The sequence below is a fragment of the Brachyistius frenatus genome, unplaced genomic scaffold (assembly GCF_029030835.1).
Source record: "Brachyistius frenatus isolate BFR_SWC_R1_liver_20210118 unplaced genomic scaffold, ASM2903083v1 Contig_31, whole genome shotgun sequence".
Classification (NCBI taxonomy): domain Eukaryota; kingdom Metazoa; phylum Chordata; class Actinopteri; family Embiotocidae; genus Brachyistius; species Brachyistius frenatus.
Genome location: NW_027210630.1, coordinates 2,783,452 through 2,796,824, shown reverse-complemented (window position 1 = coordinate 2,796,824; position 13,373 = coordinate 2,783,452). Strand labels below are relative to the sequence as shown.

General features: G+C 39.1%; 1 protein-coding gene across 8 annotated transcripts in view; it reads right to left on the bottom strand.

The window, feature by feature from the left end:
• The window catches only part of mctp1a (multiple C2 domains, transmembrane 1a), a 129,075-nt gene that overhangs the window by 108,283 nt on the left and 7,419 nt on the right, over nt 1-13,373 (bottom strand). The window contains exon 1 of one of the 8 annotated variants that reach the window (XM_069699888.1): nt 5,958-6,006. The exons of the other annotated variants lie outside the window; for them this stretch is intronic. Within the exon in view, the coding sequence (XP_069555989.1) occupies nt 5,958-5,978 (21 nt within the window). The 5' untranslated portion in view covers nt 5,979-6,006. Of the gene's footprint in view, nt 1-5,957; nt 6,007-13,373 lie in introns of those variants that run through there. 8 annotated transcript variants of the gene reach the window in all.

Here is a 13,373-nt window from a genome sequence, read left to right as displayed (position 1 = left end):
AGTTCAGTCCAACACAACACGTCTCATCCTCACAATTTACAGCGTGGCAGTGAAACGGATGAAAAATCCACGGAGGTCCCGCAAGACAAAAAGCAACAACAAAATAGATGATGCCTCAATGCAGTCCATAATGAGGCACATTTTCCTGAAGCCAAAACAATTCTGCCAGGAAAGAAATAACATAACCCAGAACCTGGTGGAGCAGAGATCAAAATAACTGCACGCTCAGCACAACATGTGTACGTCTGCACTTCTCGTCAGTTTGTGAACATGTGGCGATTAAGGCTATATAGTCTTCCTCCTTGTGTAAACACAGTAACCTGCCAGCACTGTTCCTGAGCTAACAAACAACTTTACACACACAACTGCACATGCCTGTCTAAATGTGTGAGGCCGTTTCCTCTCGACACACACTCTCATGTGCGCACACAATCAGTCACATCCGAATATGCAAAAACAAACACACCCAATGCATGTTTATCCATCCTTGCCTGAATCTCCTGTGTTGGCATGTCTGCACCACTGAACCCTGGAGTGTGCACCATCTGTCTGCTCATTGCTCACCACAGATCATAGAGCATACACATTAACAAACACAAACATGCACAGCATAACAGCAGTAAAACAACATTTCAGCCGTAAACGGTGCATGACATAACTGACAGTGGAGCTGACATGAGCTCTTCAAAGCCTCTGCAAGAATCTCGTCTATCCTGCAATGCTGTCAATGGAAGAAACAGGAAGTACTACAGGCTTTATCACTGGTAGTAGCAGGATGGCCTCGACTAGCGGGCCGACAGACGGACAGGAAGAGGAAAGGATGGAGAGATAAGCAGGCAGACAAGTGCACAAGACAGGCTATTTCTTTTTTTTTTCATTTTCATACCCCAAACCTTGTAGCAAGCTTGTGACATTTACTCTAGAATTCAAATCAATAATCAATTAAACAAATGTAAAACAGTCACCAGGAGATGGCTTTGCATACAATTACAGAGATCAGCTAATCTCTGTCCCAGCAGGAGCTCCCTGCAAGACGCTTGGTACAGGTGGCACACCCGATGTTTTCCCCAACTTCTGCCCTTCCTGCTCCTGCTGTTGTCACTCCTTTTTCCTTTTTCTGATTTTAACCTGTAACATGTCATCTGTGTTATTAACCATTTGATGTTTTCTGTGCACTGATTCTTAGAATCGCCGCATCAGAAAGTTGGCCTTACACTTTTTGGCACCATCAGTACCAATACAGAAAAAAAAAAAAAAAAATGACAAAACAGAAATAATAAAACCGGTGACATGAAGTCAAAGTGATAATGAAATGCAAATACAGTTAATAGAACAACAAGAGAAGGCAAAAGTTTCAAATAAAATGAAATCCAAGGGAGAAATTAGATCAATAACAATAGGTCTTTCGCACTATTTGGTGCTCGGGCCCTAATAAAAACAAAAAGAGGATGGACAGAGAGATGAGAGGTTTAAGTTAGGATATAGGAAGGACAACGGGATTTAGAGATGTACAAAGGGCATAGCATCACTAGCTTAAAGCAGAGTAGCCTCAGTGTCTGTCAACAGAACAGGTGAGCACACATGGGGAGCCAGACCAGACACTGAACACAGCCTCCAGGGACAATCACTGCTTCTCCTGGATGTATTGATGGTTTCAGTATCTCTGTTTACTGTTGTCTCCATCAATGTCTTTGTCTGTCTTTCTCCCTCCTCCTCTACCACTCCTTGACATTGCTTGGTTCATTCCTTGCAACTTGAACTGACTATTTCGATTAAGAGCCCAACCTTCTACCCCCTCTTTGTCTCTTGTCCTCCCTGAGATGTGAGTGTCCTTGGACAGCGTCAGATTGCCAATTTGCATTCACCATCTCAAAGACAAATGTGAAGACAAACTAAATGTAATCGGTCCCCCACTCAGAGGAAGACCCTGACCTTTAGATAATTGGTTGAATTGAACCTGTATTCATTGCTCTAATTTGTCTAAAGGCATTTAAAACTGTGTAGCTGAAAATACTGCACACACAATAGAAACAATTATACAGTACCATATAAAAGTATTAGGCACTACAATTAAATTGAATATACTTTTAAAATGAGTCCAATGTCTAGTTAAACTAGAATTATTATTATCAGGTAATGCTCTACAAGGTGCATTAAATCACAATTTGATGTTAATGCTTTTTCAAATTGTTTCAAGATACTTGGTAAGTAGGTTGTTCAATTCTTCTGTGAATTTCAGATGAGTCAGATATTTCTGTCTCTGTGTAATCCACGACTGATTCGATGATGTGGAAAGGACCAGATGGGCTGAGCTATATCATTTGTTGGAGGACTCCTTGTTCATCTTCTGGCTGAAGAGGATTCTTAAAGGCTCCGGCTTAATGTTTAGAGTTGCTGTAATGCTGTAGAATGAATTTAAGCCTGATCAGATGGTGGTATTGCATGATCCATAAGACTCTAAGCATCTGAAATGCTTGAAGTGCCTTTTGCAGAGTAATGTACATACAGAACAAAAAAAAACTTTTGGAGCAGCTTCTTTGGCAAAATCCAGATCTGAGCAGAATAAAACAATGAAACCTCCTTTTCTATCCTGCCAGCTTTTAATTGTCTCAAGTATCCTGTGTTTTTAAGATGGATTTACCTGGACATGGTAACCTGATTAATGTATCTTTATAATGCAAGTAATTTTTAGCAATGATGTATCTTGCATTCTAAAATAGTGTGATTAAGACAGGAAATTCGGATTACAGATTTTGAAAGCAAGGTGGCCGTTTCAACTTCATTATAGTGCCTTTTGGTAGTCATTTTCTCTGTAATCTAATATACTGCATATAATTTTCCATTGTCTTTCTATGTCTTTTCCCAAAAGTGTTTCTGCATCTTAAATTTGCAGTATCTCTGTTAACTGCCTATGCTTAAGACAATTAAAACAGATGTTTATTGTACAGTACTTGTTGGTGGAAGGAGCAGCTGTAATAGTGACAATTTTTACAACTGACAAGACATAACAGCTGTGACATTAAGTCATTTTGAAAATATACAGTATATAAATACAAACCATGTATACCAGTCAGCAAATAGCAACCAGAGCACCACTGCAGCTTGGGTGGCCTTAAAACTCCTCAGGTTGACTTATCGGTACAAGAATGAGACTGTGAGCAGAGAGAATTCTGGTTCACTGATTAAAAAAAAGGCACATTTACGAGACTGTGTTCATAAACTCTCAAGAAGAGCCATCAGGAGGCTTAAGGGTTTTGAGGCTAAAGGGAATCTCAACACCGTGTCGTGATTTCTCAGGGGGAAAAAAATATGTTGAACTATTTATGTCAAGAACCATACCACTACAATGTGACAAAATTATCCAGGGGACTTCAGGATGATGAAATTATCATTTAAGGAAAAGAAATGACAATAATCTAAACCAGGGGTCTTCAACGTTTTTCAGGCCAAGGACCCCCAAACTGATAGAGAGATGGCGCAGGGGCCGCTTACCCCTTCGGTGTGCCCATGGCATGGCGGCCAAAAAGTGACCTAAAAGTCACGCTATGGCATGTTGGTCACGAAATGACCGGCATTTTCAAAGTCAAAAATGACTTGTGAGGTTTTTTTTACAATTTAAAAAAAAAAAAAAAATGAAAAATTGTCTAATCAACCAAAAATTTCACGGACCCCCTGCAGGGCCCTCTGTTGAAGACCTCTGATCCAACCTGTACCTGCTCTGTTGTACAAATGCTAGTATTTGTAAGAAACAAATAAGTAGGTTCAATGATTTGGTAAACAGATGTCAGTGTCACACGTATAATATTAGAGTAGCCTACAGTGCAGTCGAATGATAATTAATTGGAGAATTTTAATACTTTTGAGCTGCAGTATATTATTTTGAAGCATAAATAAACTTCAAGGTGTTTCACAGCAAAAAATGACTACATCACTAATCATTTCTACCTCAAAAAAATTCTCATTACCTATTGTAATAATTTTATTTTATGTATATTAAAATAATTTTGGGGAAAAACATCAAATGAAAGGTATGTTACGCACAAAATAAAAGTAAGTTAATAAATTCTTTAGTATAAATCATTCAAAAAGTATAGTGGATCATCCTTTAGTTTCTTCCAAACAGGTCTTGTAGCCATAATCAACCAAGTTTTTAAATGAAGAAGATGACTTTGTCCGGCTTTAATTGTAAATGTTGCGGGTTGACTGCGTTTCCTGTGTTTCAGATGCTTCAAATAGTGCACATAGCTTCGTCTGTGCAAGCTCGCTCACCGGTTCCCAAAATATTCCCAAACAGTCCTGACATCTTGGAAGTGCAGGTTTTTAACAGTACCGAGCATCATATTTCTGGGATTTCTTGATATATTTAGATTTATACTAAACATATATTTAACATTTCAAGACAACTCAAGCCTACATGTTACCCACAAAAACAGAAATAAGCACAATCAGACAAAAGTATGCCCAAAAAAATGCAGGATATATCACGATAGCTTAGTCGAGGCATTTCCTTGAACAACCCCAGGCTGTTACCCCACACGCTGTGTCATCGCAGCAGCCTACACTCCAGACCTGGAAAGAAGCCCACTCTCCAGACCTGAGTGATTGTAGTAGCAAACCTTTCAAGTTTCATCCAATGACTCATCTTCTTTCATTATAGCAACACCTACACGCACACTCATATTACCGCATGGTTCTATTATAACCACTGAGAGCTTATCGGTCCCTTAAAACTCATCCTTACGAAAATAAATGTTCTACAGCAGACTTCACCATGAAAGCTGTCCTCGCCCCAGGATCCTACATTGATAGTTAGGACATTCTCGCTCATCTCATCCAAAATACATTTTAAATTTGCTCTGCAGTGACATTATAACGCAGGACTGTCACTGTCACCAGTCAGTAAGCCGGTAGGGTCAGTAGGGTCTAGGAAATGTGGAAACGATCCACGTGAGACAAGATAAAACTTATGTAGATAAACAGATGGGTAGGCAGAGTTCTTGAATTAATACCGTATTCTGATAATGTATTGGTTTTCAAATGAGTGTAAGCAGCAGGAGAGATTTCATTATTAAAGCAGATAGGAAGACGGGGATGAGCAGATGGCTGATGGAACGTAATATTCTCAGTTTCTACATGGTGACCGACACTTCAGTGCCATTGTCAGGCAACAACACAGGCAACAAAAACTCAGTGAAGTTTCTGTCTCTCTCTTTGTGTCTTCAGCCAGTAAATGAATACAGATTTCAGTCATAGAATTGTCTGTGTTTGTCTTGTCTATGCATTCTTTGATTCAGGTACTGATGGACCCTGTTTTGATCGATCTATGTGGTTGCATTTTCATTTTCATATGAACATTTGTATGTCTTTTGCATTCTCAAAGGAAAAATTACATTTCTCTTGATGAGAATAAAATGATATGCATGAGCACGCACCCACAACAACACACTGCTGTTTTCCTGTTGCCGTGACGCCACAATAGACAGAACAAAGTATATAGTAGTCTCTCCTACACACGCGGTACCATCTGCTAAATAAACACACAAACAAATAGCTCCATTTGTGATTCATGAGCTCTATAAAGCTGACACTCATCCATTTTGATGTGTGTATTTCTGATGTGTATGGGTGTGGGGGTGCTTCGTTTGTGGCGAGTCACTGCTGTCATGTCTTTAACGTAAAACATCACATCCACAGGATGGAAGCTTTCAGGTGTGCAATTTAAAACCAATTTCTGTCAAATGTGTCAAAGCAAATAACATATTTAACTAAAGTCAAACTGTTAGTTGTACATTTTGTTTATCAAAACGGATTTCAGTAGCATATCTGTTTACAGTGCAGATGTGGTATAAGATATCAGTATAATGATCCATTGGCTAAAAGGAAATTGTCGTACTGTATAGATGATTTAACTAGCTTTGTAGTAAATAACCATTACAGCACTGTGATATGAAACTCACCCCGGACTCTGTGGAGCTCATGGAAGAAAGATGAAGTGTCTTTCACAGCAGCAAAGCACAGCTACTGTGTCAACAGCAGATATGCACACCGATGGGAACAAGAATCCTTGTCTAAGCTCACCGCTTCAGCGATCACCAGAGACGGTGCAGCACACTAATGTGAGACCAACAACTTAACACACGTCTTGCACTGAGAGCTGACCAGGATGAACTACAACCTTCCTCACACGTCTTTGTAGAGACAGCAAAACTCATTAACGCTACTATTCGTCCTTGCATTGGAGGGTGAAATAAACATACAGTATATTGATTTGGAGATAAGGCAGGCAGACAAATTGGAGAGCAAAGAGGCAAGACAGAAAAACAGCTTAAATGAAAGTGACAGGCAGCAAAGAATTGAATAAAGATAAATAAAAAGTAACACCATGGCAAGCCTTTTTATAGAGGCTATGACCGGTGGCTATAATCATGACTTAGAAATAGCAGCCACCTGTTGGAAGTACACATTCCAGCACAGCATGGAATGGCAAGCAGGCCACTGACGGGAATTGGAAACGAGCCTGATTTACAGTTTGTCACATGGAGACACAAAACCAAACATTACAGATACTCCTCTTCATATTAAGCCAAGAAAATAGATAGCCCCAATCAAAATACCAGAGTTATACATACATGTTGTTATTGATATAGCAACTGTGGAGTATGCCTTTGTAGTCTCCTTATTTTTAGAAGAAACTAGTGACGAGTCTGTGAGACTAAAACTAAAACAGTGTTTTCAAGTTTACTTTTAAAAATACAGTCTTAGAATAGAATGAAGAGAAATTTTAACATTAAATACAGACATTTGTCAAAATGATCTAAAAGAAAATGCATCCTATCAGTAGTGATTTAAAATCCCAGGCATTAACAACACACACTGCCCAACACAACACAAAATATATGTTATTATAGCTTATTTTTATTTAAGGATTAATCATGCTTCTAATGTATTGGGATGTTACATGGCAACATAGTTCCAGAGAAGATGTTGCAAAGCTCTGAGAATTTCAAAAGTATTCAAAAGGAAAAAACAACACTTGGTACAGTTACAAAAAGAGGAAGAAAGAAGACATTTCAACCGCTTTTTATCTGAGGTAGGTCAATTATCTGTAATATTATTCAATGTAAAATAATTGTGTAATGTTATCATTTGACAATTCAGTGAAGAAAAATAATGCCATGACATTCAACAAGTATTAAGTAAGTAATTTTGTATAACTAACCAAATCAAAAATATCGGTCTTACATACAGCTTCAACATTGATCTGAGTTGCTGTCTCCTTAAAATGTAGTTTCAGGGTATCCAAATTCCTAATTTATATTTCTAGCCATCATCTTAACAGTAAGCGGTTCACTGGGCTGGGGCAAGAGTTAAAAAGTATTTTTGAAATCAAGGCAGAAAAATCTTTGACCATATACTCTCAGTCTCAAGAATAGAGAATAAGTATACACCGTGCTCGGCTTTGGTTTCACAAATAACTCTTGCTCAAACCTTATTGTTGGTGTCCTTATGTAGACTTTGGTGTATTGATTTAGAATGTCCAAAAAAACACCAGAGATTTCCCAGTGGCTTTGGTATAAAGAAGAAATAAGACATAAGAGCCTTTCTTCTTCTTTTTTTTTTTTTGCACAGAGAAGTTGGGACAAGAAGTTATCCTGATGGTAAAATCTGGCAGAAAGAAACCGATTAGTTTCTCTCCTTTCAGGTAATGTTCTTACACATATGTTTAGAAGAAGAATGCTAGGTATATTTTTGTGTGCCATTTTCTACTTTTTAATTAGTTTTAATACAAATGTCGCATACGCTACAATCAATTACCTTTGCAATGTATCTAAATAAGGCAACGAATGTAATGTGGCATTTCTGTGAAGTTCATCAGTTAACTGTTTTTATGACTTATGTCTTCATAATTTGTCAGGACACGACAGCAGAGAGCAAACGACAAGCGGTTCTGCATCCTATGGATCAACAGGATGGTGAAAAAAGAGGTGGAGAAGCAAATGACAGAGCTGCATTCAGAACTCCTCATGAATCATGCACTGAGAGAGGAGATAGCAGCGGTGCTTCAGGAGCAGCTGAGAGAACTACAAGTGGAAGGAGCGGGAGAGAGACCCATACAAAACAAGCTGGACCAAATTATGAGGGTCGTTTCAAGGTGGATGATGGAAATGAAGGAAGAATTCATAGAGAGCACGAACGAGGATGAGGACGAGACATTGAGCTCTTATATACATATGTCCTCCAGTGACAGTAACCCTATTGATGATGAAACCACAAATGTCTCTAGTTTCGCTCACACCAGCTCACGGCCGACTAAATCAGATGACGCCATCCCATGTTTACATCCCTTTGATGAAAACTTTGCGACCAAAGAAGTCAAATGTGATGTGAAAAGTGACCCTGTGCTTAAAAAAAAGAGGAAAACACTTTACTCATGGAGATACAGTGGGAGGAATGGATGGACAAGCAAGAAATCAGAGGAAGCCCTCAGAGAGAAAAGACGCCTGAGCGAGAGAATACTGAGAAACAGAGAGCGGCGGCACCTCATGTAGCACAGAAACAAATAAGGCAAAACATGAAAGCAGTGGGCACTGTGAAGAAAATGAAGACATATCTCAGCAATGTTTTTCATTCTTATACATTTTATAGGAGATTAAATGAAGATGAAGATTGATGACTCAGCTCAACAGTTTTCATTCACCCCCAAGAAATTGAGTATTCGATAAATAAAACATTGTGTTTAACGAATACACTTTCCAGCTTTCATCGATTGATCTGCAATGCGTCAGTGCTGTAGCAGGATAGTGGTAAAACAAAACAAACAAAAACAAAAAAGAAATGAACCTTTTAAGCCCTGTGAAATGTGCCTTTTCCGAATTGCCTCCAATTCACGTCATAATTCGCTCTTATGAACAGTTGGTACGCTGAAATTGTATGTTTTTCCAAAAAGAGCTCAATTTAAGTTGCGAGATAGACTCAATACTTCACACGGAAGAAGAGTTCTACGGCCAAGAATGTATGGCAGAGACACAGATCAAATGTTCCTAGACGCCTACGCACATGCTCAGAGAAAAATATCTCAACACGCCTTAATTCAAAAGCCTCCCAGCTTCTTCAAAACTTCAGAAAACACCAATCACTGAGATTTCTACTGAGTTACAATCAGCAGGCAAAGAATCTTGCCAGAGATTTTAGACTTTAAGGTTAATCAATCTAAAACACAGACGAGTCAGAGTCCTTTAGCAATAAAACATCTCTTGATTCAACAATATTTGGTGATACGTGTTGCAGTGGACACCACTGAAATCATTTAACCTGAGCTGTAATATTAATTACAATCACTTAATTAACTCTGATTTACATTATACATGAATGATGCCAAATAACAGTAACTTTTCCTTGTTTTTCTCAACAATCTTTCAATCCAAGAGGCGTCGTGCAACATGAATATTATCAGAATCACAGATCATGTTTGACATAAGCCAGGGACCACCTGCCCCAACTGGTTGTTGACAAATCAAAGTCTTTATGCATAGCAGGCAATTTAATGAGTGAAAAGGTTGTTCCAGACATACTTAAAGTAAACAAGGAAGAATGTTGCAATTTAATGTTAAGGAGGAAACAAACAAAACAAATATTTATATGAATGCTATTAAGTGCAGTCCAGAAGTCAGTGACAGCACCGCATACTGATGCCAGATGGGAGCTCTAAAAATAATTTAGAAAGGATTTCAAACCATGTAAAAATGTAACAGTAAGTGTTTTGAAGTTATTGTATCAATGTCAGAGCGCAGGGTGTTCAGAAATAATAAGTGTAGAACGTGGCCTTGATTTGATAACAGTGGATTGCTCAGCAGCACATGCACCCAGTCAGCCAAAAGCCCTGCTTATCATGTGCTGCCAGTTTCATCTCTTCTCTCCAGAGAGCCACGTCAGCTTTGTACCAGTAGGTGGCACTAAGTCCCTTCCAAGCTGCAGTGAATCCACAAGCCAGGACAGCAGTGCCAGTGAGGAGTGGCTCACTTTGATAAAAACCATCACTTCTCTCTTTAAATGACTCTAATGACAGGCTGAGCTGATCGTCAGCTGTGCGCACAGAGACATCATCCCAGAATGAAGGCACAGAAATACTGGAGTAATGTTACTGTCTGCTCTGATGTGGATAACACTTTGATAAATCTATGGTCGTGTGCCAAATGGATGCATTCAGAGCCCTAAATAAAAGCATAAAATCTGGAAGGATGCCAACATCATAGATTTCCACTGAACCAACATTTACTAAGAAATCAATTTGATCTTTCTTGTATTGATTGCAAGAAAAAAATGAAATATTAGCTTCAGTATGCACAATTGCACCATAGCTGTCTCTAAAGAGAAGTTTTCCAAGTGCGCAGATATGTCAGAAATGATGTTACCGTATCTGTATGACGCAGATCTCTCACACTCATGTTGTCGAAGTTAAAACGGTGTCACTGAAAGTGTGCATGAAAAACGACATACATCAGCAGGCTTTTCCCTTTTGTCACAGCTGTTATTCTAATCATCAACAACAACATCTGACCTGCAGGATGCTTTAAATAAACAAAATAAGCCTGCATGTAAAAATATATATATATATCCAGCTCGCCTCAGCCTAGATGAGGTGCATCCTTCCACACCAATGTTTCAGCACAGCAGCAGTCATGTCTGCAGGCTGTCTGCCCACCTCATGTTGGGATGGTAAGCCAACTGGCTTAAGCTGAGTTAACCCAAACTTCTTTTCTCACCTTTGTAAGGAAACTGAATTCGCCACATTGTTTTATTTGCTTTGTTTGACCTGTATGTGTCTGTCAGCTCTCACAGTTCATTATATCCTACTGCTGATATTGTTCCCTCATGTCCTAGCCTATGTTCCTGTGCTCTGACATCAAACAACTAAAATCCATTCTACCTCCCTTTGCAATATTTTTGAACCAAACCTCTGTGCTCCAAACTATTAGCTGCATAACACAATGGTGATGAGGGAATCTGTCCCAAAGCCATTGCTCATTCGTGTCAGAAAGACTTTTACATTTGCCCTCAACAAACAGAACCCCACTGTGGAATCAGACAGGCTACAACACAACCCATCAATCTGGTGGTGAATTTATAGATATTTCTACACCAAAACAGTGACAGACACAGCAGGGTGAAGCTACACAGGGTCTATGGGTGGACACACAACCATGCCTTAATCACCCAGCTCCCTGGGTGAAATCTGACTCACAGATTACCACTATGAATATTCAGAGGAAAACAAAGCCGGTAGAACACAGAGCTGGAGCATATAGAATAGAAAACAGGCAGGCCATCAAAAAATGAAAAATTATGTGTATGTGTTAAGTGAACTAGAACAGATCATTTGATTCAAATGAAGTCCTACATCATGTTTTGCAGTTTGCAGCCAAATTGTAAGGGAGGGCTGGCCGATATATCAATATTTTATTGTATTGTGATAAGAGACTAGATATCACCTTAGATTTTAGGTAAGATACTGTATAATATTATAGATACATTGAACTCTACATTAGCCCTCAGGTCAGCCAACTTGTTCAGGTTCACTTTCTTCAATTGCTACCAAATTCACAAAATGCTGAAAAAAAGAAAAAAAAAAGAGGTAATGTAAAAGGTGAGGTGTTTCAATAAATGACACACTCTTTACAAACTCATTTAACCCCAGTATCAACAACTCTCTTTCAGTCTTCTGTTGTTCCCTCTGGATCAATACAGTGGCTTTTCAGATGATTAAAACAACTTCAAAGAAAACCCAAGAGGCACATAAAGATTTTCCCTTGAGCTCAAAAGCTGCAGCTTCTTGTAAAAATGAAAGACTCTGCCCTGCTAACAATCCACTGTCCTGGTTCCATGTTGATTTGGTAAGACCTCAAAAAACAACAACAATTTGAGAAACAGTGAAATAGGCTACTTTATATGTTTTGCCATTTTGTTAAAAAAATTAATTGTGGCATTTTTTTTCGGACAAAATTGATCCAGGAAACAGAACAAAAGGTGATATTTGATATAATGTAACTTTTTACTTTCCACTTAATGACATTTATCAGCCACAATCTCATCTCGTAAGAATCACAAACAATTGACACCTCATATCTACAAATAATAAAGAACAGACAAATATCAGGACAGTCCGTGTTTAGTGGAAGTGGTATCAGAGCAACAATACGCAAATCAGATCATTTAAAATGCATGAGTGGATTTAGGAATAATTCGTATTTCACATACATTTGTATTTAAAAAGATGGACATTAATAATCAGGTAAAATGGCCCACCACACATGAGGAGCGCAATCAGAGCTGGGGTGACAGGCTCGCATGTCCTCTTAATATGCAGAACATCCAGGTCCTGGCCAAGATCCAACATTGGTCTTAATGAGCTGCGTGGACACTTATGACACAGTGATTACTGGGACAGCTCGATCTATGCTACACAGTAGCTCATTTGCAGATATTCAATATCCACTCACCACTGAGGAAGTGTAGCCTACATTGAGTTGCAAATGATCTATGTCTGATTAGCATGAGGAGTAGGGAAAACATCCCACAGCCTTTAGGCGCTATGTGCTGTTTTGAAAGAATGACCACAGCCCACCTGTGCCACATCCTTGTTGTCCGTCTGTGTCCTTGCTTTCATCACGTGCATCCAACCTACTTATAAAAGCTGCCATAGCTCAGGCTGAAGGCTGTTAATTTCTCACTGAGTCTGGGTTAGAGGTTAGAGAAAGATACAATAAGGTAACAGACACAGAGGCCTTGTTTGTGCTCCTTCACAAGAAAATTAAACGGTAGTTCAAGTTATTTTTTCACTCGGATATCTTTCCTGTAATTCAACAAATATCACTTTTGGATGCAATCTGTAATTTGACCACCCTCCCTGCACACACGTCCCCTTCCTACACTGAGCCACTGTTTTGGTCTGACTCTGCTCAGAGATGATTAATCATCTGGCATTCAGAGTGAGGAAGCTCCAACTATTGATTTAAAGGCTGACCCATCGCTCTCATTACTCGCACAGACAATCATGTCTGCCACCGCTTTTGTCCTTTTGCACAGAGTGCATTCTTAATCACTGCATGCTAACATATTAAAAGAGAGGAGGAGGGAATTTATTTTGAGAGTAAAACCAGAGCCACATCGATCACTTGTTCTCTTTCTGTGTAATGATGCCATTCAGCAAGGCACATCAGCACCCCTGATTCATTTAGCAGTCTAGACTACAATGCTTAACCTGCCTTACAATAACACTGGTTTAGACTGAGTGTACGGGTGTGCATGCCTGCATACACCTTAGTTGTATGTGCATGCGCTTGAGCGTATGAGTGTGAGACTGAGATAGAACTGAG